Below are 25,525 nucleotides of genomic sequence, written 5' to 3'. Positions count from 1 at the left end.
TCCTAACCCTATTGGGGGAATCCTCCATCTGCAAGATGGAGGATTTCTAAAAGTTAGAGTCACCTCAGCTCAGGACACCTTAGGGGCTGTCCTGACTGGCCAGTGACTCCTCCTTGTTGTTTTCTTTGTTCCCTCCAGCCTTGCCGCCAAAAGTGGGGGCCGTGGCCGGAGGGGGCGGGCAACTCCACTAAGCTGGAGTGCCCTGCTGGGCTGTGACAAAGGGGTGAGCCCTTGAGGCTCACCGCCAGGTGTTACAGCTCCTGCCTGGGGGAGGTGTTAGCATCTCCACCCAGTGCAGGCTTTGTTACTGGCCTCAGAGTGACAAAGGCACTCTCCCCATGGGGCCAGCAACATGTCTCTAGTGTGGCAGGCTGCTGGAACTAGTCAGCCTACACAGACAGTCGGTTAAGTTTGAGGGGGCACCTTTAAGGTGCCCTCTGGGGTGTATTTTGCAATAAAATGTACACTGGCATCAGTGTGCATTTATTGTGCTGAGAAGTTTGATACCAAACTTCCCAGTTTTCAGTGTAGCCATTATGGTGCTGTGGAGTTCGTGTTTGACAAACTCCCAGACCATATACTCTTATGGCTACCCTGCACTTACAATGTCTAATGTTTTGCTTAGACACTGTAGGGGCATAGTGCTCATGCACCTATGCCCTCACCTGTGGTATAGTGCACCCTACCTTAGGGCTGTAAGGCCTGCTAGAGGGGTGAATTACCTATGCCACAGGCAGTGTGAGGTTGGCATGGCACCCTGAGGGGAGTGCCATGTCGACTTAGTCATTTTCTCCCCACCAGCACACACAAGCTGGCAAGCAGTGTGTCTGTGCTGAGTGAGGGGTCCCTAGGGTGGCATAAGACATGCTGCAGCCCTTAGAGACCTTCCCTGGCATCAGGGCCCTTGGTACCAGGGGTACCAGTTACAAGGGACTTACCTGGGTGCCAGGGTTGTGCCAGTTGTGGAGACAATGGTACATTTTAGGTGAAAGAACACTGGTGCTGGGGCCTGGTTAGCAGGGTCCCAGCACACTTCTCAGTCAAGTCAGCATCAGTATCAGGCAAAAAGTGGGGGGTAACTGCAACAGGGAGCCATTTCTTTACACAAACCTCATAGCAAATATGTCTTATCACCAGCACTGTGCAACCGGTCATGCCCAGGTGAACAGCCCTGGAGTAACTGAAGAGATCTGACGCACATTGCTGCACAGTTTTGGAGACTTTAATGTAGGTCTAATTTTTTTTACCCAAGCTGCCCCCTTCTGTGCATCTCACAGACACTCCGATGTGGGATGATGACAACAAATGCCCATCCCGAGAGATCTCGCCACGCCTCTCGCCCTCCAACTATGCCGGCTCCAGACCAAATCAGTGCACAGTATATCAGATTGGACAACCCAGTGTAGTAACCAGATAAACAGACTATATCATGAAGTACGTTAAAGAGACCTGCAGGTCTGTTCGAAGCTGCTGAAAACTGTAAAACTGGATGGCTGTGTTTTACACCTCGTCATGTGCTGCATCCCATAACACAATAACCACACCTCGGTGGCCATCGCGCAGACGATGAGGACAGTTCCCACATGGGATCAAAACGAAAACATCGTTTCAACCACTCGCCCTAAATGGTGCAGCGTGCTACCCCATGTAGGCAAGCACTTCAGCGCCCACATAGAGGTAGTAAGAGCCACATGGTAATACAGCACAGTACACAAAGCTGCTATTGTACATCACAGTTGTGCTGAAGAAGGGCTGTTTGTGCCTAAGTTTTTGCTGAAACCACGTATTATGGTGTATTTTTTTTAACAGTTGTACTTTTTAAAAATTATGCATTCTTGAAAAACCATTACTTGAACAGCATGTATGGCCACAGACATTGCTGTTTTTACTAAGTCACTTCAAATCATGTATTTATACCTCTATACTTGTGGCAGAAACTACATTTTGCAATTTTGTTTTATGAAATATTAACTTTTTAACTATTGACATTAATTGTTTATTCATTTTAGTGTCCAACACAATTCTCATAAAACATGTCCACGTGTGTTAGTTTGAATTTCTTTTCTGGTCAAGCTTCTCTGAAAATGTTAATTTTATCATACATTGCAGTAAATGCCCCCTTGTGGGAAACTTTTCATTCTTTTTCAGGACTTGCCCTGTTCCCATGGGCATGCTGGGCAGCTGAGTATTGATCCCACAGGCCCTGTAGCCTGTCTGGAGAGCACCAGTTATTATCACAGCTTGCCTTGTTGCCCTCCTTTGTGGCTGCTCTGCCAGGGCCCATCTGTAGGTGGCCTGCTTGTTTGTCTGGCTGCCTCCATGCAGCTCATTGAAGTCTGGAAAATTCCACGTCTCGTCCTGCCTCCCACAGTGAGGAACTAGGCTTGGATGCAGCAGCTTGTGAAAAGCTCTTGCTGATCAAGATGTCGGATGTCCGACAGCTTGCCACTGAACAGAGTCTTGAAGAAATGTCTGCTATTTACCGAATTGTTATCTGGTGCAGTGAAGGTAGGCGCTCAGCTCCAGTCAGTAGTTATGGGGAGATGGTCTCATTAGATAGCAATAAGAGGAACAAGCCAGTTATCAAGCCAGGCCAGATGTGTCAGTCACTGACCGACCTATGCTGCACTTCAGTGTTGCCACATTATTCATCATGGAAGCTTGTGCCGCATGCTCTCCATTGGCTGGCAGGGACCAGGACTGCTAAGTAGTTAATGCAGCAGAGAGGCAATTAGGGCAGAGGAACCATCATTAGCTGTCCGGCAAAGGCGCCTTCCTTCTGATCTCCAGGGCATGGAATATTCCTAGTTCTCTCTGTTGTGAAATATAAATACATGCATTAATGCAACCCAGTGGTGCAGTGTGTGCCAAGGCTTGCTCATCGGCGGTGGATGCCCATGAAGTAGAATCCTTTGCATCAGATGATTCATGGGGTGAGTGTAATAACTACCACAACAGCCTTGTCCACCTAGCAGTAGAGCCCTTTCCAAGGAAACCTTTGTGACGAGCGCAGTCCATGCAAGCCAAGCTGGCGACGTGTACAAGAAAGAAGTGGCTACCTCAAGTATAGGGTACACCTTTGGGAGAAAAGACTATTCCTAGCATGTGTTGGCTGCAGATACACATGCTATGCACACTCCTGTCATCTAGTGTTTGGCTCAGAATCTACAACTTGTTTTTCTCTACCAAGTCTTTTTTATTGCTGATGTGATGTCGAGCCTCCTACTGTTCAAGAGACTGCGCATGTTCAATGGCTTCATTGTTATACTGTTTTTCCCCCCGCCATTTGGTTCGGACTGAGTGCAGTGGAGCTCTGTGCATTTTTGTCAACTTTGTGGCCTGTGGAAGCGCAACAACTAAATAACGGGTTCTACTTGAAGAATCTGATGCTGTCTTGTCATCGTTAACCATCGGACTCTAGTTTACAGCGACCATTTTGTTTGGATGGGCTTCAACACGAGGGCCACTGTGCAAGTTCTGCCGAGAATGTTCGCCTCTGGGTGATGGAAGGTAAAAAAGAGACTTCAGGAAGCGCCCTTGATGCGGGACAAAATACACATACTCTGACCAGCACGACATGAGCAGGACTGCATTGCCTGCGGCATCTTCGAGAACAAGAAAACCCTACGCTCCATACGTGACCGATAACTAGCTCATAATATGGAGTTGTTGGTGGAGGTGGAATATTCTGCAGATGAAGAGCAGCTGCTAGAGATGGACGAAGAGTAAAAGGACGTGCCCTTAGAGGATGTTGTCATCTTCTGCAGTCTGCACTGTTGCTTCAGAGGGCTCCAGTCAACATAAGGAGGAAGATGATACTGGCTGTGGAATCTATGGAAGGTCAGACGGCATCGGGACCTCAGTCAAAGACCATCCTAGGGGCCATGAGTACCCAAGGTCCCGAGACCACTGTACATAGCAGAAGACTAACCCTACAGCCTTCCCACCATTGCTTTGGTGTGCCACGCCAGAAGTATGCCTTGGAGTGGGCTCAAGGACACCGGGACAGACAGCGAGGAGGACAAATCCCTCAGAGCTGCAGCAGTACTCGTCCCCCACAAAGTCATTCAATGCATGGGTAGCCCGTGTCACCAACAAAACCTTTGACGCCATGCGAGCCATCGGAGCCAACCAGATGTATGGAATTGGTGCAGCATACCCTGTCGGAGCCAAGCCATACATCGACTCCAAAGAAACCAACGGCATCCATATCCCACGCTCTAGTAGAGCTCAGGAATTAAAAGACGTAGTGGCTAAAAAAGGTACAACTGGCACTGTGGATGGAAGCAGTGCATGGTGCTTGTCCACTTGACATTTCACCACCTCCACAACCAGTGTCACCATCATCCTCACATTCAGACGATGTAGACACAGGGAGCCCAAGTCATATCACTCATGCCCCAGACTCAAGGGGAGTCCACCCCAAAAGCGGAGGTCATTGAGGCGCGTACGATGTAGTGCTACCAGACCCAGGCCTTGAGATGCCAGTCCCAGCGAAAGCATCACCGCCTACTTCCGCCTATCATACTGTGGAGGAAGAAACTCCTTAGTCGAGACCCCCTCCAAGACAGAATGCTACCTACCAGTGATAGGGTCAGTGCTGAAACTCTACTGAAATATTTAAAGACCCAATAAAATCTAGGGTACTAACACCACACATTCATCAGAGATACAAGCCATCCCCTGTTGACCCACTTTATATCAAGGGACACCCAACAGCTTACTCCCTGGTTGTAACAACTGCAAGGAAGAGGGCAGCCTCCCTGAGGACTGGAGACACTCCTCCTCCTGATAAGGAAAGTAAACACATAGGTGCGGCAGGAAAACAAGGTTAACTGGGCCATGTAAATCATTGGTCATTGCCAATTCAGTGGGTTTGTTATCACGATATAACAGAGCCACTTGGGATGACTTGGAAGAGTTGCTACATCATCTCCCAGAGCAGTACAAAAAGAGAGAAGGGTTAGTCACTGGAGGTAGGCAAATCTCTAATGTAAGTATATGCTGCAAATTAGACAGCCCAGACACCTCATCAAGAGGATTGAACTCCTTAATCCTTCTGCAAAGGCATGCCTGGCTATGCATCATTGGGTTCAAATCCAAGGTGCAACAATACCTGCTTAATGTCCCGTTTGATGAGGAACATCTCTTCGGCCAGAACGTAGACTCCCATTAGGAAGCTGGCTCTGTAAATACTATATCAAAGTGAGATATAGTGTGCACAGAGCCCAGGGGTTCTCCAGAGCCTTAACAGAGGCTAAAGTAGATAATACTAATGCCCTCTTTTGTGGTAGTGTGGTCGAGCAGTCAGGTTTATCAGAGGGTTTTGTTAAGCATTTGTTGTACACACACAGACAATAGAAGAAGCACACACTCAATGATAACTCCAGACCACTGGTTTTTATATAGCAAAACTATGTTTTCTTAATTTATTTTTAGAACTACAAGATTCAAGTTGCAGGTAATTACTTCAATAGATTGGTATTTCACACAGGTATCAACAGTACTTTGTTTGAAAATTATACAGTTTTGAAATATTGGCAATAATCTGATTTAAAACTTGACACAGTACAATTTTCAGAAACAGTACATGGGGAGGAAGAAAAATTTGATGGATGTGCACATAAGTACAACACTTACAGTTCCAGTCTCCAGGGGTTAGAAAGTCCCCAGGTTGGGGTTCAATTTAACCCCAAACACCCATTACCAGGAACACAGGCCGGCTGGGTGCAGAGGTCAAATTGTAGGCAAAATTAACATGGGCTCCTATGGCGACTGGGGGCAGTCGGTTTCAGATCTGCACATTAACTGGGCCAACTGGATTTATTGTGCCGAGAAGTTTGATACCAAACGTCCAAGTATTCAGTAAAGTCATCATGGAACTGCGGAGTTCGTAATGACAAACTCCCAGACCATATACTCAGTATGTGTAACCTGCAATTACAATGTCTAAGAATGGACTTAGACACTGTAGGGGCATAGTGTTCATGCAGCTATGCCCTTACCTGTGGTATTATGCACCCTGCCTTTGGGCTGTAAGGCCTGCTAGAGGAGTAACTTCCCTATGCCATAGGCAGTGGTTTGTGAGCATGGCACGCTGAGGGGAGTGCTGTGTTCACTTTGCCTTTTTGTCCCCACCAGCGCACACAAGCTGCAAGGCAGTGCGCATGTGTTAGCTGAGGGGTTCTCCATGGTGGCATAACACATGCTGCAGCCCTTGAGGTCCTTCCCTGGCCACAGGGACCTTGGCACCATTGGTACCTTTTACAAGGGACTTAACTGTGTGCCAGGGGTGTGCCAGTTGTGGAAACAAAGGTACAGATTTTGGGAAAGAACACTTGTGCTGAGGCTTGGTTAGCAGGATCCCAGCACACTTTCATTCAAAGTTGGCATCAACACTAGGCAAAATGAGTGTGTGTGTGTGGGGGGGGGGGGGGGGGGGGGGGGGGAGGAGGACCCATGCCAACAGTGGCACTTTCCTACACTCCCAGATAGAGGGAAAAAAAAAAAAAAGATACAGAAACTGTGAAATCCATGGTGGTGGTGCAGTCCACTATTAGGGCAGAGGGGCCTCCAAGACCACCACCTCTGACAGCCAAACATATCAAAGCAACAGCAGACATATCACCAGCATGGAGGTAAAAGTTACTACAGAGGAATCTTTATGGGGGGGAATCCAGAGAGGCAGAGTTAGGGGAACTCCGGGAATGGGAGCCTCCTCCTACAAACAATGACTCTCCACGCATTCCCCCGAACAAACCACACCTGTTGGGGTAAGGCTGCAGCAGTATCAATCCTTTTTGCCAGAAATAACATCAGACCAGTGGGTACTATCAATAATTCACAACAGATACTGCCTAGAACTCGCTTCACACCCACCAAACATTTCTCCTCGCAGACAACTCCTCAGCACCTTCACATTCTCAAAGAGGAGGTAAAAGCTGTCTTGTTAAAATGTGCCAGTTCCACATACACCACAGCAAAGGGGAGTATTCCCTCTGCTTTATTGACAAACGGCTGATCGAGTTTCTACAAGGCAGAGGTACCTACAGGATGCACAGGCCACTATCAATCTGTTATACAAATAGGGGTTCACCATAAACGCCACCAAATCACATAGTTGCAGCCTCTTCAGATACAGCCATATCTGGGAGCAGTCCTCAGTTGGGTCTCAGGCACATTATACCCCAATGCGCGGAGGGTTCTCAGTCTCCTGAACGAACTGTCTCTTTTTCAGCCACATTGTCGCCTGGCAGTCAGAACAGTGATGCGCCTTTTGTGCATGATGGCCTCCTGTACATCTTCATGCCACGCTCCACATTCAACCTTTACAGTAGGGTATAGCATATCAGTGGTCGGAGCGGGGGACATTTTAGAGGATCCATTTTTGGTTCCGCCCAGGGTCCACTAATCATTGCAGTGGTGGAACACAGAGAATCTACCTAAGGGCAAGACCTTCTGTGGACCTGATCCCGCGAGTGACGATCACCACAGATGCATCACTCATAGGGTGGGGCGCGTGTATGGAGGACATGACGGTTCAGGGTACTTGGAGCGGTCATCAGCACATGCTACACATCAGTGTACTAGAGCTCATTGTGATTCTGATGGCTCTGAAAGCCTTCCTCGCCAATATAACTGAGAAAAATTCTCTGAGTGGACAACATGACAATGTACTACATTTCGAAACACTTGATAAAATGTCTCAGCTGGCACAGGACATTTGGCACTGGGCTATCCACCATCGCATCCACCTCTTGGCGGAGTATCTTCTTGAAGTGGACAATTTGAGGCAGACCTGCTATGCAGGATGCAGCAGCAAGTGGTACTTCCAGGTGTGGGGGACATTGGATGTAGATCTGTTTGCCACTGTAGACATAGCAAAATGCCAAAACGTCATCTCTACTTAGCACCATCCGCAGTCCACGGGCAATGATCTTTGGATGAATTGGTCAGGGTGCTTGCATACGCTTTTCCGCCTCTCCCACTCATTCCTTCTCTTCTCAGGAAACTTGGACATCTCTCAAAATAATTCAGGCAGACCCCCACCTGGGCACGACAACCCTGATCCATGACACACTTCGAGTTTTCCCTAGTACCTCATGAGTGGCTCCCAAACAAACCAGACCTTACTCACAGCAAGGGCTGAGTCAGTGTAGGAAGTTGGCTCTGTATGTGCTATTTCAAAGTAAGGAATAGCATGCACAGAGTCCAAGGGTTCCCCTTAGAGGTAAAATAGTGGTAAAAAGAGATAATACTAATGCTCTATTTTGTGGTAGTGTGGTCGAGCAGTAGGCTTATCCAAGGAGTAGTGTTAAGCATTTGTTGTACATACACATAGACAATAAATGAGGTGCACACACTCAGAGACAAATCCAGCCAATAGGTTTTGTATAGAAAAATATATTTTCTTAGTTTATTTTAAGAACCACAGGTTCAAATTTAACATGTAATATCTTGTTTGAAAGGTATTGCAGGTAAGTACATTAGGAACTTTGACTCATTTCAATTGCATGTATACTTTTCAAGTTATTCACAAATAGCTATTTTAAAAGTGGACACAGTGCAATTTTCACAGTTCCTGGGGGAGGTAAGTTTTTGTTAGTTTTACCAGGTAAGTAAGACACTTACAGGGTTCAGTTCTTGGTCCAAGGTAGCCCACCGTTGGGGGTTCAGAGCAACCCCAAAGTCACCACACCAGCAGCTCAGGGCCGGTCAGGTGCAGAGTTCAAAGTGGTGCCCAAAACGCATAGGCTTCAATGGAGAGAAGGGGGTGCCCCGGTTCCAGTCTGCCAGCAGGTAAGTACCCCGCGTCTTCGGAGGGCAGACCAGGGGGGTTTTGTAGGGCACCCGGGGGGGACACAAGCCCACACAGAAATTTCACCCTCAGCGGCGCGGGGGCGGCCGGGTGCAGTGTTAGAACAAGCGTCGGGTTCGCAATGGAAGTCAATGAGAGATCAAGGGATCTCTTCAGCGCTGCAGGCAGGCAAGGGGGGGCTTCCTCGGGGAAACCTCCACTTGGGCAAGGGAGAGGGACTCCTGGGGGTCACTTCTGCAGTGAAAGTCCGGTCCTTCAGGTCCTGGGGGCTGCGGGTGCAGGGTCTTTTCCAGGCGTCGGGACTTAGGTTTCAGAGAGTCGCGGTCAGGGGAAGCCTCGGGATTCCCTCTGCAGGCGGCGCTGTGGGGGCTCAGGGGGGGACAGGTTTTGGTACTCACAGTCGTAGAGTAGTCCATGGGTCCTCCCTGAGGTGTTGGTTCTCCACCAGCCGAGTCGGGGTCGCCGGGTGCAGTGTTGCAAGTCTCACGCTTCTTGCGGGGAGATTGCAGGGTTTCTTTAAAGCTGCTCCTTTGGATAAAGTTGCAGTCTTTTTGGAGCAGGTCCGCTGTCCTCGGGAGTTTCTTGTCGTCGTCGAAGCAGGGCAGTCCTCAGAGGATGCAGAGGTCGCTGGTCCCTTTGGAAGGCGTCGCTGGAGCAGAGTTCTTTGGAAGGCAGGAGACAGGGCCGGTGAGTTTCTGGAGCCAAGGCAGTTGTTGTCTTCTGGTCTTCCTCTGCAGGGGTTTTCAGCTAGGCAGTCCTTCTTGTTGTTGTTGCAGGAATCTAATTTTCTAGGGTTCAGGGTAGCCCTTAAATACTAAATTTAAGGGCGTGTTTAGGTCTGGGGGGTTAGTAGCCAATGGCTACTAGCCCTGCGGGTGGGTACACCCTCTTTGTGCCTCCTCCCAAGGGGAGGGGGTCACAATCCTAACCCTATTGGGGGAATCCTCCATCTGCAAGATGGAGGATTTCTAAAAGTTAGAGTCACCTCAGCTCAGGACACCTTAGGGGCTGTCCTGACTGGCCAGTGACTCCTCCTTGTTATTCTCATTATTTTCTCCGGCCTTGCCGCCAAAAGTGGGGGCCGGGGCCGGAGGGGGCGGGCAACTCCACTAGCTGGAGTGTCCTGCGGTGCTGTGACAAAGGGGTGAGCCTTTGAGGCTCACCGCCAGGTGTTACAGCTCCTGCCTGGGGGAGGTGTTAGCACCTCCACCCAGTGCAGGCTTTGTTACTGGCCTCAGAGTGACAAAGGCACTCTCCCCATGGGGCCAGCAACATGTCTCTAGTGTGGCAGGCTGCTGGAACTAGTCAGCCTACACAGACAGTCGGTTAAGTTTCAGGGGGCACCTTTAAGGTGCCCTCTGGGGTGTATTTTGCAATAAAATGTACACTGGCATCAGTGTGCATTTATTGTGCTGAGAAGTTTGATACCAAACTTCCCAGTTTTCAGTGTAGCCATTATGGTGCTGTGGAGTTCGTGTTTGACAAACTCCCAGACCATATACTCTTATGGCTACCCTGCACTTACAATGTCTAAGGTTTTGTTTAGACACTGTAGGGGTACCATGCTCATGCACTGGTACCCTCACCTATGGTATAGTGCACCCTGCCTTAGGGCTGTAAGGCCTGCTAGAGGGGTGACTGACCTATACTTGCATAGGCAGTGAGAGGCTGGCATGGCACCCTGAGGGGAGTGCCATGTCGACTTACTCGTTTTGTTCTCACTAGCACACACAAGCTGGCAAGCAGTGTGTCTGTGCTGAGTGAGAGGTCTCTAGGGTGGCATAAGACATGCTGCAGCCCTTAGAGACCTTCCTTGGCATCAGGGCCCTTGGTACTAGAAGTACCAGTTACAAGGGACTTATCTGGATGCCAGGGTCTGCCAATTGTGGATACAAAAGTACAGGTTAGGGAAAGAACACTGGTGCTGGGGCCTGGTTAGCAGGCCTCAGCACACTTCCAATTGTAAACATAGCATCAGCAAAGGCAAAAAGTCAGGGGGCAACCATGCCAAGGAGGCATTTCCTTACAGTCAGTCATTCACACCCCAAACAACTCAACCTGCAGTCTGGCTCCTGTAGTTGTAGTTTGGGTACGTACAGTTGCCTCTGGATTGTATGAACACTATGGGACACAAGACCCACCACAAGAGCTTGTTTTGCAGCGAAGTGGAAATGCTTTGTACACCACTGTATAGGCCAGCCCTTAGACCCATGTGCCCCTTCAGTACACCAGATAGTACACTAATTGTTATACCTACAAAAGTCACATCTAACATATACTTCTATATGACTGCACCTTGTGGTAAGTGTGGCTTATCTGCAGAACTGTAAGCATCAGTCACTTTTTTACATAATCGTCATTAAGGCTTTTATGGAAGAGTTGAAAAGAATAATCCCATCACATGCACCACCGTTACCCTCTTGGATTTTAATGTTGTCCATACATGGTTGAAAGCCACACCTTTTGAACGGTTACTTGATTGACCACTACAGTTCCTCTCTTGGAAGGTTGCTTTCCTAGTAGTAGTTATCACCTCCCTAAGAATTGAAATTCATTCTCTTACTGTAGAAAAACCTTATGTTCGATGTAGCTGTAGATACACATGCTTTGCATAAGTCTGCCATCTAGTGTTGGGCTCGGAGCGTTGCAAGTTGTTCTTGAAGACTGTTTTTGAATCACAAGATTAAGTGACTCCTCCTCTGGGTAATACTGCGCATGGGCATGGAGTCCTTTGTTAGATTGTTTTCTTTCCACCGTCTGGTTCAGACGTGTTTCCTCTCGCTCCGGTGGATCTTGGTTCGGGCCTTCTGAACTTATTATACCTTTCTGTAATACTGTTGGTATTGTTTCAATCGCATTTTCTATTTGTAATCGATCCGATTAAACCATCGGGGTAATGGTAAAATATTTGACAACAGGCCTCGCCCTTATAGGGCCTACTTCAATGTCGGGCTGATGGAACGATCTTCTGTCCTTTGGGTCACGCCAAGTTCTCATACACTGACCAGCATTTGGTGTGTAATCTGTCTTTCTCCCGACCATCAAGAGGAGACTTGTCCTAAATCATTTAGATTTAAGAAGACTCTTCTATACCAAAGAGCTTGTCGATTGGAAATGGCGTCCAAGTCCACAGAAAATACACCCGATATTTTTGGTGAGGAACACGCGCAGGAGAAGGAAGAACAGAGTGTGCTGCTTTCCATCAGATTCGGATTCCAAACACAACTCTGATGCGGACAGCCACTCCATACCTCCGGCGCAGTACCTGAGTACACCTGCCCCGTCATACCACCCAAAGACATAAAATAAAGTAACTACCACTGGTCCTCGGTCCTCCACTGCCTTCGGGCCATGGTTGGATCCGAAAAACATGTCCTTATGACCAACCTTCGGGTTTGGCACCGAGAATAAACACCAAGGTTCATTCAGCACCGACAAAACAAACTGTTTCAGTTGTCTCAGTACAGCCTACCAGAACAGACTCGACAACAACGCCCACAACAGCAAGGAACTATTTGGCATCGTCAAAGAGCTCTCCAACCCGGACGCAGTAAACCACTCCATCCCTCCCTCACAGGACCTCTGCGACTCCCTCGCTGCCTTCTTCCACCACAAGATCACCGACATATACGACAGCTTCACCAACACGAACCCCCCCCCCCCCCCCCCCCCGGAACCCGCCACCGACATCACCACCATCCTCACCTGGAGCCCAACCACCACCGAGTCATGAACGCGATCCACTCTGGATCCCCTTCCGATCCCTGCCCGCACCACATCTACAACAAGGCCAACAACATCATCGCACCCCACCTCCGAGACGTCATCAACGCATCCATCACCTCCGCCACCTTCCCAGAGAGCTGGAAACACGCAGAGCTCAACGCCCTCTTAAAGAAACCCACAGCAGACCCCACCGAACTCAAAAACTACCGACCCATCTCTCTCCTACCGTTCCCCGCCAAAGTGATTGAGAAAATCTTCAACGCTCAACTCACCACTGCCCTGGAATCCAACGACTCCCTCGACCCCACACAGTTCGGCTTCAGGGCTAACCACAGCACCGAAACCGCCCTCATCGCAGCCACGGACGACATCAGATCCCTGACCGACAAGGGAGAAACCGTGGCCCTCATACTCCTGGACCTCTCTGCAGCCTTCGACACGGTCTGCCACCGTACCCTGATACACTGCCTCAGCAACACCGGCATCAGAGGCAAGGCCCTGGAATGGATCGTCTCGTTCCTCTCCGGAAGAACTCAGAGAGTCCACCTGCCCCCCTTCAGATCTACAGCCACGGAGATCATCTGCGGCGTACCCCAAGGATCCTCCCTCAGCCGCACTCTCTTCAACGTCTACATGACACCCCTGGCGAACATCACACGCAAACACGGACTCGACCTCATATCCTACGCCGACGACACCCAGCTCATCTTATCCCTCACCAACAACCCCACCTCAGCAAGGACCAGACTACACGAAGGCATGAAGGAAGTAGCGAACTGGATGACAGACAGCCGGCTGAAACTGAACACAGATAAAACTGAGGTCCTCATCCTCGGCCCTACTCCCAACGCATGGGACGACTCCTGGTGGCCTTCCGCCCTAGGCAGCACTCCCCAACCCACCGACCACGCACGCAACCTCGGCTTCATCCTAGACTCATCCCTCTCCATGGACAGACAGGTTAACTCGGTGACCTCAGCATGCTTCAACACCCTCCGCATGCTCCGCAAGATCTTCCGCTGGATCCCCACCGACACCAGGAAGACCGTCACTCACACCCTCGTCACCAGTCGCTTGGACTACGGGAACACTCTACGCCGGCATCACCACCAAGCTGCAGAGGAAACTGCAACGGATCCAGAAAGCTGCCGCACGACTCATCCTGGACATACCCCGCCACCACCACATCTCCGGACACCTGAGGAAACTTCATTGGCTCCCAGTCAACAAAAGAATCACCTTTAGACTCCTCTCCCACGCACACAAAGCCCTGCACAACCTCGGACCTAAACTCATCAACAACCGCGTCTCCTTCTACACTCCTCTGCGCACTCTACGCTCAACCGGACAAGCCCTGGCAGCCGTACCCGCATCCGCAAAGCCACCGCCGGAGGAAGATCCTTCTCTTTCCTGGCAGCGAAGACCTGGAACTCTCTACCCAGCCACCTTCGCAGCATACCCGATCACCTCTCCTTCAGAAGGCAGCTCAAGACCTGGCTCTATGAGCACTGATTCCCCCCCCCCCAGCGCCTTGAGACCCTTTAAGGGTGAGTAGCGCGCTTTATAAATGCGAATGATTGATTGATTGAGAGCTGAGAAGTAGAGACATCGATTTCAGAGCCGAAAAACCATTGATCCATTTTGGAGCAGATACTTTCGGTTCGAGCAAAACACTCCCATGACTAAACCTTCGGAGCCGAAAGCTCCAAGTAGTAAATCTGCTACTTCCACACAAAAAACCTTGGACATAAAACCAATTGTAGAGGTCGTGGACGCTAGACAGCACAAATTCAAAAGGACACAGGAAGTATAATTGGTTCTCCTCCAAGTGACTATTAAAAGAAAGTTTACCTTTCAGAAGACATTTGATGCTGAACCTCCACCCAAAAAGGTCTCAAAGGATAAAGAGAGAGAAGACTTTTCAACAAAAACAGCCTTCCCCACCACATTCTCCTCTTCTTCTTCCTTCCACATCACCACCCCCACCAACATAACCCACAGACGAGATGCAGTTCTCACCACAGACCTCCTCAACATCACCACACTGGGATGAACTTAGTAATATTCAGCAAAATACAGACCCATGGGAACTATATGACTCTGATCCCCTTACCTCAAACGATCCCGACTTGTACCCTGCTAGACATTCTCCACCAGAATACACTACAGCATACAATCAGGTCATAGCAAGTGCAGCTGCACACAATAATGTGCAGCTGCACGCAGACTCCATAGAGGAGCATTTCCTTTTTAATTCACTAACATCCACACAAAAGGAATATCCGTGTATCCCAATGCGACCTGGGATGCTTAGGCATTCATCTGATTTTTTTATATTTTTTATTTAAAGAACCAGTGAAAACCAGAATTGGCACTCCTTTGTCGATTTAAAATAAATATATAAACTGAATCCTTCAGACCCAGTTTTCATAAGAACTCAGTTACCACCGGATTCACTAGTGGTTAGTGCAGCAAGGAAAAGGGCTAACAGCTAGTCAACAGGGGATGCTCCTCCTCCAGATAAGGAGAGCAAAAAGCTAGATGCTGCAGGAAAAAGTGTCGCCTCACAAGCGGCAAACCATTGGAGAATAGCTAACTCTCAAGCTCTTTTAGCTAGTTACGACAGGGCCCACTGGGACCAGATGGAAGAATTGCTACAATACCTTCCACCAGAGCATCAAAACCGGGGACTGCAAATAGTTACAGAAAAACAGGCAATTTTCAAAAACGCTATTAGATGTGCTACAGATGCGGGCGGCTGACCGCAGCCAGAGGCATCAACACCAAGGGCAGTCATCAGAAGACATGCTTGGTTAATATGATCAGGGTTCAAACCTGAAATATAAAAAGCTGTCTTAAACATGCCGTTTAAGGAACATTTGGTCGTCCCAGAAGTGGACACAACTAAAGAAAAGCTGAAGAAAGATTCTGAAACTGCTAAAGCAATGGGTGCATTATACACTACACGAGCCCGAGGGGCTTTCGTAGGCCACAATTTAGAGGTGGCTTCAATCCAGCAGACACAGAAACAACATCGTCTTCACAGCAAAAACACACCTTGCAATTTTACACAAGAGGTTCCTACAGAGCATCAAATAAACAGTGACTCACTCACCATCCCCACAGCCCACACATCTCCTGTGGGAGGAAGACTGGTAAATTGTTATCCACAATGGCAACACATCACTACAGACCAATGGATTCTGTCAGTTATCCAATATGGTTATTGCCTGGAACTCATTACTATTCCGCTAAACATTCCTCCTCGTTCACACAAACTTACTCAGGGTAATCTCAATCTACTAAAAGAGGAGGTACAATCACTTCTGCCCAAAGGATCCATAGAGTTAGTACCCATATCTCAACAGGGACCAGGCGTGTATTCACTATATTTTCTCATACCAAAGAAAGACGGCGCATTAAGACCAATTAAAGATATCGGGCCTCTCAATATATTCATTCTCTCAGAATGCTTTCCCTTGGTCACGCTACAAGAAGTCATACCCATACTGCAAAAATAAGATTACATGACAGCATTAGATCTCAAGGATGCATATTTCCACGTTCCCATACATTCAGCACATTGCAAATACCTACGATTTGTCATCGGAGGAAAGCACTACCAATTCAAAGTACTACTTTTCGGGGTAACAACAGCACCAAGGGTGTTAGCAAATGTTTAGCTGTAGTTGCAGCATTCCTCAGAGGACAAAACACACTCGGTATACAATAGATCTCCTACACAGTCTGGGATTCACGATCAATTACCTCAAATCCCACCTACAACCATTACAAATGCATCCGTATTTGGGAGCAATTCTCAACACTCAGTCAGGATTAGCATACCCAAACCCAGCAAGGATTCAGGCACTTCATCACTTAATATCTCAGCTACAATACAACCACACTTACACAGTGAAGTCATTGATGAACTTATTAGGAATGCCGACTTAATGTTTAGCCATACTTCCAAATGCAAGACTGCACGTGCGAGCACTACAGCAGTGCCTTTCCCAGCAGTGCTCTGTCACAGGGTCATCTTCAGGATCTAGGGGTGCTGGACCGCCAGACTCACCGCTCTCTGCAATGGTGGAATCCCACCAACCTTTCAAAAGGGCGGCCCTTTCAGGACCCTGCGCCTCAGACCACCATAACAATAGATGCGTCAGACAGGTTGGGGAGCTCATCTCCACAATCTCACCATACCAGGGGAAATGGGATCCCATTCAACAGACTTGCCACATAAATTTCTTGGAATTACTAGCAGTATTCCTAGCCCGACACAAACTGCACACAAAGTAGTATTAATACGCACAGACAATATGACAACAATGTATGTACACAAATAGTGGCAGGGTATCTCCCAGGGATGGACTGTCAACTAGCGGACCTATTAACCAGGGCGCAGCAACAAGTCCACGAATGGGAAATTCACCCGCAAGTAATTCCGAAATACTTTCAAATGTGGGGGACTCCAGACATAGACCTATTCGCCACCAAAGAAAACTCAAAATGCCTAAGCTTCGCACCCAGGTACCCACAATCCAAGGGCAGTGCTCTGTGGATGTACTGGGCAGGGATATTTGTTTATGCTTTTCCGCCTCTCCCGCTCATACCATTTCTGATACGCAAACTGCCACAAACCTCACTCACCATGATTCTCATAGTTCCCACGTGGGCACGACAACAGCGGTACACAACACAGCTGGATCTGTCTGTAGGACCACATCACAATCTATCAAACCGGCCCGATCTGTTGTGGCCCAAAACAAAGGTCAAATCAGACATGCAAATCCCAGCTCATTCAATCTTGCGAAATGGCTCCTGAAGTCATAGTTTGGTTACTTACAACTTCCATCTGAATGTATGAATATTGTGAAGGAAGCTCGCAAACCCACAGCTCGCCAATGATATGCTGCTAAATGGAAACATTTTGTGTACTATTCTTGACCCACTTACCGCTTCAGTACAAGATATTGTCTATTTTTTTTACTCTTACAGAAAGCAAAACTGGCAAATTCCTCTATTAGACTTCACTGAGCAGCTTATCTTCACAACAGGGAGCATATTTCTATATTTAGGATCCTGTTTATTGAAGTTTTTATGGCTGGATGTAAGAGAGTAATCCCACCTAGGGTTCCTCCAGCTCCTGCATGGAATTTACACATTGAACTCACAAGACTTATGTGTCACCACTTGCACCCATGCATGCTTGTACCCTACAGTTCTTATCATGGAAGGTTGGTTTTTAGTAGCAATAACTTCTTTGAGAAGAGTTAGTGAAATTCAAACTTTCACTTTAGAAGAATCATTATTTCAGATCCATAAAGACACATTAGTTCTTAGGACAAATCCAAAATTCCCACCTAAGGTAATTTCACCTTTTCATATCACTAAGTCAGTGGATTTGCCAGTCTTCTTTCCACAGCCAGATTCAGTTGTAGAAACAGCCCTACACACCCTTGATGTTAAGAGTTCTCATGTGTACTAGATAGACGGAACAAAAGATTTTAGAAAGTCAAAACAACTTTTTATTTCATTTTCAGAACCTCACAAGGGTAATCCTATCTCAGAAAATTGATTAGCCTGGCGGTTAGTAAAATGTACTCAGACTTGTTATATTAAAGCTAAAAGACAGTTAACATTAGCTCCTAAAGCTCATTCCGCTACAAAAAAAGGAATTTCAATGGCGTTCTTAGGGAACATACCAGTCGCAGACCTATGTAAAGCTGCTACATGGCCTACACCACACACATTTACTAAACATTACTGTGTGGGTGTGTTATCTCGCCAAAAAGCAAATGTTGGACAGGCAGTACTTAGGACTTTATTCCAAACTACGGTCTAGCCACCGCTTACTTAGGAGGGGACTGCTTTACAGTCTGTGCACAGCATGTGTATCTGCAGCTACACATGCCATTGAACGGAAAATGTCACCTTTTAGGAAAACACAATATCTTTTTGAGGCTTTCTCAAGTCAAAGTAAGGATAAAGCCGTTTCTAAAGCAGATATTGCATGGTGGTTTGTAAAATGTATTAAAATTTGCTGCATTAAAGTCAGACATTCTGGACCAAGAGTTCCAGGCACATATTCTACTAGAAAAAAAGCTGCTTTAGTGGCTTCATTGGGCGATGTCCGTTTAGCTGACATTTGTAAAGCAGCTACTTGATTGAATCCACACACGCTCACTAAACACTGTTGTGTGGATGTCCAGGCTAGAGATAACCGCAGTCTCCTGTGGGACAAACAGTCCTACGGACACCTTTTCAAACATCTGGACTATCTGAAACCTATAGCTACCGTGAGAGGAGTACATGTGTATCTGCAGCCAGCACATGCAGGGGTGTAAAATTCCTATTACTAGATGCCTAGGATATTTGTTTGGGGTCAAGGGCACCACTTTTTCATGTTTATTTTGTCCTTGAGACAAGTAGGCCCAACCCCCTGCAACACAAACCCTTTGGCTGCCAGTTTACAATTGCACTTTATGGAGCAAGCAAGGTAATTGTCTGCAGTTTTGATAATATTTGTGTCCATGTGTAATGCTGTTAAACTTGTATTTGTGATTTATTAATGCAAAGTCTTTATAACGAGGGTGAACACTCTAAAATAACATAAACTTGGACTGCACTACTGACAGTGGTTCCAGCATAAAAATGTGTAATGTTTGCAGAATGCTGTCTGGGTAGATGTAGATATTTGTAGTAGCATGTAAGCAAGATTGATGATTATTTGCTTTCATAATAAAATGTTCAGAAAAAATGCAACTAGGAAAAAACATTTTGCTAAACTACTGTTAAAAAGTCAGGTGCCATTTTGTGAAGCATCATTTAGTAAAATATGTTGATGCATGCCGTGTTTCCCAAAATATTCATAATGGAAAAGCCAGTGTAGCCAGTTCCTAAAAGATTATGGGGAACATGAAAATAAACGACATTGGCAAAGCCAGTAGGTCTGACATTGGTGGTCAGCCTTTTGGTTTTGTCAATGCTTATCTTATTTTGACCTAGTTTTTGTAAAATGTTATTGTTGTGGTAGCTTCTAGGCTCTGACCATCAAAACAAACATTGGCAAAAAGCAAAAATATTTTTCGTCTCAAAAAGCACACCTTGCCACAGTAGTACAGGGCACTGAAAAAACCTACTTTGTGCCGCTGTGCTCCTTGTGAAAGAGTAGAATTCCGTCACTCAGTGAAGGCATCTGATTAACACAGAGAGAGAGAGAATTTGAATAAAAACGAAGTATTGGGTTATCAATGAGGGATCAATTCTTGAAGAAAATCACAAAAGTGTGCACATAGTAGATGTCCTTGCATTACTTCAGATTTACGTATTTCGTGAATTTGCAGAAGTAGGCAAGGAAATCGTACGCCTAGATGATAATTCTGAACTGCATTTTAGCACAAGTGAAATTGCATGTGTAGATGTGCTTGTGCAAAAATCTGTTGATCATTCACAAACTCACTTTCCCTCCAACCACTTTTTCCCAAGCCTGGAAGAAGTTTTACTCCTGTCCGTGTCAGGAGTAAGTTTCCAAACTTTCTCTGTAGGGGAAAAAAATTGAGAAGAGCTGGTGAAACCTCCTAAACCATACAAGTTAGTAGTTTTGCTCAGACCCCAAATTGCATACCAACCCTAGCACTATTAGTTACCCCGATCGCCAGCCTCAGGATGGACATCAGCGGAAAGGTGTCAAAATGAGGAAATTGCTGCTCTTCAGTGCATTTGATTTTTTGACTAAGGCAGCAATAAGGCCTTTTTGCACTTTGCAGGCACTACTTCTTCCAGCGACATGTTGAAAAGAGAGTTTATTTAAACATTACTAGAGGGAGCAGCGTGAGCTAAACTTTTGGAGGGCAAGGATTCAAAGGTGACCCTGAGCTTGGCTTCAGAATATTGCCTATAGAATTTTCCAGAGAACCCTCAAATGTTGCAAGCGTGGTATCCTGAACGTTGGCAGTTGTAAGCTACATTCTCTATAGTGGGTTAAAGTGGGCTGAACTTCGCCAGCATGTCCCCACTGCTGCACGAGACCTCTCCACTGCTGCCTTGTGAAACTGGAATGTGTTTGCTCTTGCTCATTAGCATCATGGACATGGAAGAAATACTTGGCAGACTTAAAGAATTACCAAGGTTTCTCTGGACTGACATACATTATTGAGCAAGACATACAGCTGTTGATGTCCAGTTTATCATTCAGTGAGAAAATTGTTTAAAGTGCTTGCATTGCCCTTCATTTTGTACATATGAGAACCTTTACTTTGAACTCCAATCCTAATTCTGCATTTCCAGGCTGGCTGACCATAGAACTGTCCTTTCTCCTCACAGGGCTGGAAAGTGGAGGAGTGAGGCTGAGGAGTCCTGCAAGTGTCTCGGAGATCCAGACCTCTGCCCCCGTAACACTGCATTGTCTCATCGACGGGCACCCACGGTAAGGCATGGGACCGGCGGCCCTTGTCACTGCTGGGCTGCCGTCTTCTACGCACTCATACTTACCAGTCTTCGCGATCCTAATTGTCAGTCATTGAATGAGTCCACCCCTGTGCCGGGTCCAACTGCACGTATACAGAGGGAAACATATTCGTAAAGGCAGCATTATCTAAATGTAGTTGATATTTTTTTCTTTTCAAAATGATTAAATGAAAATAGTAGGGTATCAAACTAAAAATAAGTCCTGAAGAAGCAATTTCCAAATCATCTCTTAAAGAAAAGTGAAGGAAATGTGATGAAAGCAGAGAAGTTGGGCAGTGGCTTCCATAGCCTGAATTGAACTTTAAGAGCCTGTAGTAGTTGTACTGTGGCATAATGCTCAGCTGTCACTGTTGAAACGTTCTTCGTTTTTCGAGGTCTCCCTGCGGGCAGCATTAGATACGGTACTCCACCCATGCTTATGATTAACTTGCTCTCTTTGCTAATCTCATTTCCCTTGTTTTCACTGTGCACTTCATGGAGCTCCCATTGTTGTGCTTTTTATATATGTTTACTTGTTTATCACTCCATGGGAATGAATTTCTTTGTGTTTACGCTTCTGCTCCTAACTTTTACCTCGCTATCTTCCTCTGCCCGATACTCCCCGTCTCTCCCTTCCTGCAACCCCCCCTCCCACCCCCAAGCTCCTTGGTTGCACACCTGGCGCTGGCCTTGGTGATGCCCAGGATATTTTCTGCCCTTCCTCATGATATTCCAGGTCAGCAACCTTGGCGAGATCTTTAGTGATCCATGGTGGGAGCAGCTTTTGGCACTGAACGCGTACAAAGCAATATTTTAATTATTTTCTATACTTTTAACATACCTACTTGGGCATATGCAAATCTAATCGCGTCACTTCTGAATATTGTTAATTAATAGTGTCGATGTTTTGTCCTCTTGCGAGGCTGTGTCAATGTTTTGTCCTCTCTTGCGAGCCAGATGTCAGCACTTGGGTCTGCCCATCAAAAGCATTTTGACCAGAAAATCCTAATTTTCTTCAGAAAGTTAGCCTTCAATCTACGTCTGAGAGTTGTATAACGTTTCAGCCCTTTTCTTGCATCTGTCTTCGTGTAGATTTTACTAATGTTTTCTACCACAGAACTTCAGTTTGTAAAGTTAGTTTACTATCGAAGTAAAAATCAGAGAGCACCCATGTTCTTTGTAGTGTTTTCCTAAGTAATACAATGTCAAGTTGTGTGTAAGTTATCAAATATTATTTCAATTCAGTTTAGCCCTTAAAAACAGCGATATAGAGAGATAGAAATCCCAAGAGAAAGCCGAAAGCCGCTGAAACAAGACATGCCATATAACTCGCCAAGGAGGTGAAGTGACTGTAGGAAAGCACCCTTTCTGACATGGTTAGCCCACACTTTTTGCCTGGTTTCTGATGTGGGTTAGTGCATTGCGGCCCTGCTAAGCAGGTTCTCGGTGCCCGATATCTTTCCCCAGAACTACACAGTTGTTTTGCACAATTGGCAAACTCTGTAGCTACTACTGAACGTCTCTAGTAAATGGTGCCTCTGGTTCGGAGTGCCTGGGGTTCTACGGAAGGTCTCTGAGGGCTGCAGCACCAGTTATGCCAACCTTAGGGACCCCTCACCAAACCCACACATCGCGGCCATCAGAATGTTTGTGATGGAGCAAGCTAAATTGAAAACACAACCTGGCGCACACTATTGTGTGCCGGGTCCCCTTTAACACTGCATGTGCCAGATGTAACTCACCCCTAAGTCAGGGTGCATCCAGACATATGAGGGCATATATATGCATAAACAGATATGCCCTGCTATGCCTCTGTCGATTCTGAGACATAGTAAGTGCACAAGGAAGCCATTTTAAATACATGTGCTCGACACCGGTAACTACGAGCTCTCCAGCTACATGATGGCTTCTCTGAATCTTGGGATGTTTGGTGTCAAACATCTCGGAATAATGAACCCTCTCTGACCCCAGTCAGTGATTTTTTTTTTTAAATAGACAGAGAGGGCACCTTAGAGATGCCCCCCTCTGACTCCAGTCAGTGATTTTTTTTTTTTTTTAAATGGACAGAGGGCGCACCTTAGAGGTGCCCCCTGAAAATCTACCCGCTACTAGTGTGTTGACTGACTGGCCCTGACCAGTTCAGCCATCACAGAAGCATTTCTGTCCCCAAGGTGAGAGCCAGTGCTCTTGAGGGCCTGAGACAAAGGCCTGCACTGGGCAGAGGTGTGACCTCCTCTCCCAGGCAGGATGGAGATTCCAGGGCAGGGAGCTTCAAATCCCCTGCCGCCTTTGTAATTCGATCTAGGACTCTCCAGATGGCGCAAAGGACCAACCCCCCTGTCCTAACACCACTTCTGGTGGCAGCACAGCTCGGAAAATAAATAACATTTAGAGTGTGCCCACTTCATGCTAATCCCACTCCTAAGGTGGACAAGCTGCAGTGGACACTGCTTTTCCAATTCCGCCATCTTGCTTGAAAAAAATTAGACCACTAGGGTTATGGTGTAGTCACCCAAGGTGAGTAGCCCATTGGCTACTACCTGGCACTCCATGTACCACCCCTAAATTGAGTTTTTAGGTGGCAGCCCTGAACCCTAGAACTCAGATTTTGATACCTAAGATGTCTGGATAAAGAAGATTTGCATCCACAGACGAGGACAGGAAGAAGCAGCTGACCTGGAACCAGCCCCTCCGGCCTACCTGCTGACCTCAAAGGATCCTGCACAAGAAGCCAACTCGGCCAGCCTTCAATAAAGACTCAAGTCTTCCGAGGGCAGTGGACTTGCCCTTCAACAAGAAACTCAAAAGAAAAGACTGCAGCTGCTGGAACCCTGGGAGCTAGACACCAGAAGTGACCTCTGCACCCGATGTTGAGGACCTGAGGTAAAGCCCACCATTGTTGCCAATGTGGTTCCTGAGCTGCCCTGAGACTGAGTCCCATGTTTTCTCACCCATGTTGGACTCTTCCGAGACGCTTGCAGCCTCTGCACGCAGGCCTCCTTTCCACAGGCTTGTGGAGAGAGAAAACCAAACAGCTGCAGCAACCACTGCACCTGTGATATCTGACCCCATCTGAGGTGAGTCACCGGTGCCAAGGACATTCCCCACCTCTTAAGAGCTGGGTCCACCCCTTACCTGCTCCCTAATGATGCCTGCAGCCTCAACACACAGGACCCCCAGACCGTGAGTGTTCTCTGACGTGAATACCTGACACCTAAAAACACCCCTGCATCCATCGCCCCTGGGCACAGGAGAAGAGGACCCAAGGTGCGCCCATGTCCCACAGCACCCCAAGTCTACTACCTACCTGTTTGTTGTCCCTGACAAGCACTACCATCAAATAAGCCTAACTGCTCCCCCACGCTACCACAAAATAGAGCATTAGTATTATCTACTTTTGCCTCTGCATATCAGTTGGGGATCCACTGGACTCTCTTCAGAGTGTACTTCATTTTAGTGCACTATATAGAGAGCCAGGTTCCTACAGCGACCCAGCTGAAATCTTTGGGCTCAAAGCATTATAAAACAGTTTTGATTCCAAAACCTAGACACCTGAGGACAGGTAGAAGTTTAAAGAGCCCCAAAGATTCTGTTGGAGGCTGACCTTCAGAAAAGGTTGTGGCTCGAAAAGGTGATTAGGAGCGTGGAAGGGAGAAGAATCTCCCGTGAAGGCAGCTTTGCCCGAACTGTAAAGAAAAGACCAGAGATGGTTGGTGCCTATCAAAAAGCTTTCGAGATAGAGGGGAAAAGACAGCAGCTCAAAACGGCAATGGAGGCCTTGAGCAAAAGTATGATGACTCGTTTAAGAAATGCAAGACCCCTCTTCAGGCTCCAGAAGGGAAAGGCACAGAGCAAGAGGTGACGGGCAGAAGAAGGTTGAGTAAGAATTGGCCGAGCAGCATCCTTCGCAGTTTGGATAGCCCACAGAGGAATGTTAAGAACGCAGTGCATATTCGCCAGATGAAGGGGTAGATTCATTCTGATCTGGGCCATCACCCCGTGATGACATTACTGTGTACAATATGATAAAGAGGGCGTAAGATACCTATGGTCTCCTACCCGTAGAGGTGCAGCCTGGTGGGGACAGGGTCATCTCATCAGAAGAGAGATCCTTTCTTGCCCGTGTTACCCAGTGTCCTGGACCAGGGTGAGGCATGTGGAGAATCTGTCGCTGCCGAAGCTTTCCCACCAAGAGTAAAGGAAAAATACAGATACTCTGCTGGGGACCCCGTTGCGTCAGTGGCAGGGTGGCAGTAGGCGTGCTGATCGTGGCAGCAGTAAGTAAGAGGGCAAATACTCATACTTAACGGGAGTCATGCTGTGAAGAGTAACTGGGTGCACATGCTGGGACGAGAAATAGGTGCACACCAGCCCAGTGGCGCATGAGACACAAATGTGCTGTTTAACAGGTAGACACATCAACAGTGGGACGAGGAAGAAGATCTTATGCAGCATTTGCCTGAGGAGTAAAAAAGAAAAAAAACAGCAGTCCAAGAGGGCAAGGCTATTGCCAGTACTTACTCCAGATCA

At 47.3% G+C, this 25,525-nt stretch overlaps 1 protein-coding gene across 1 annotated transcript in view; it reads left to right on the top strand.

Annotated features, from left to right (window-relative positions):
- The window catches only part of PTK7 (protein tyrosine kinase 7 (inactive)), a 535,321-nt gene that overhangs the window by 168,541 nt on the left and 341,255 nt on the right, over positions 1–25,525 (top strand). Inside the window, exon 3 of the mRNA XM_069236405.1 lies at positions 20,873–20,975. Within this exon, the coding sequence (XP_069092506.1) occupies positions 20,873–20,975 (103 nt within the window). The remainder of the gene's footprint in view (positions 1–20,872; positions 20,976–25,525) is intronic.

This window comes from Pleurodeles waltl, chromosome 5 (genome assembly GCF_031143425.1).
Source record: "Pleurodeles waltl isolate 20211129_DDA chromosome 5, aPleWal1.hap1.20221129, whole genome shotgun sequence".
Taxonomy (NCBI): Eukaryota; Metazoa; Chordata; class Amphibia; order Caudata; family Salamandridae; genus Pleurodeles; species Pleurodeles waltl.
Note: the sequence above shows the minus strand (reverse complement) of the source record. Positions and strands in the feature narration are given on the sequence as shown.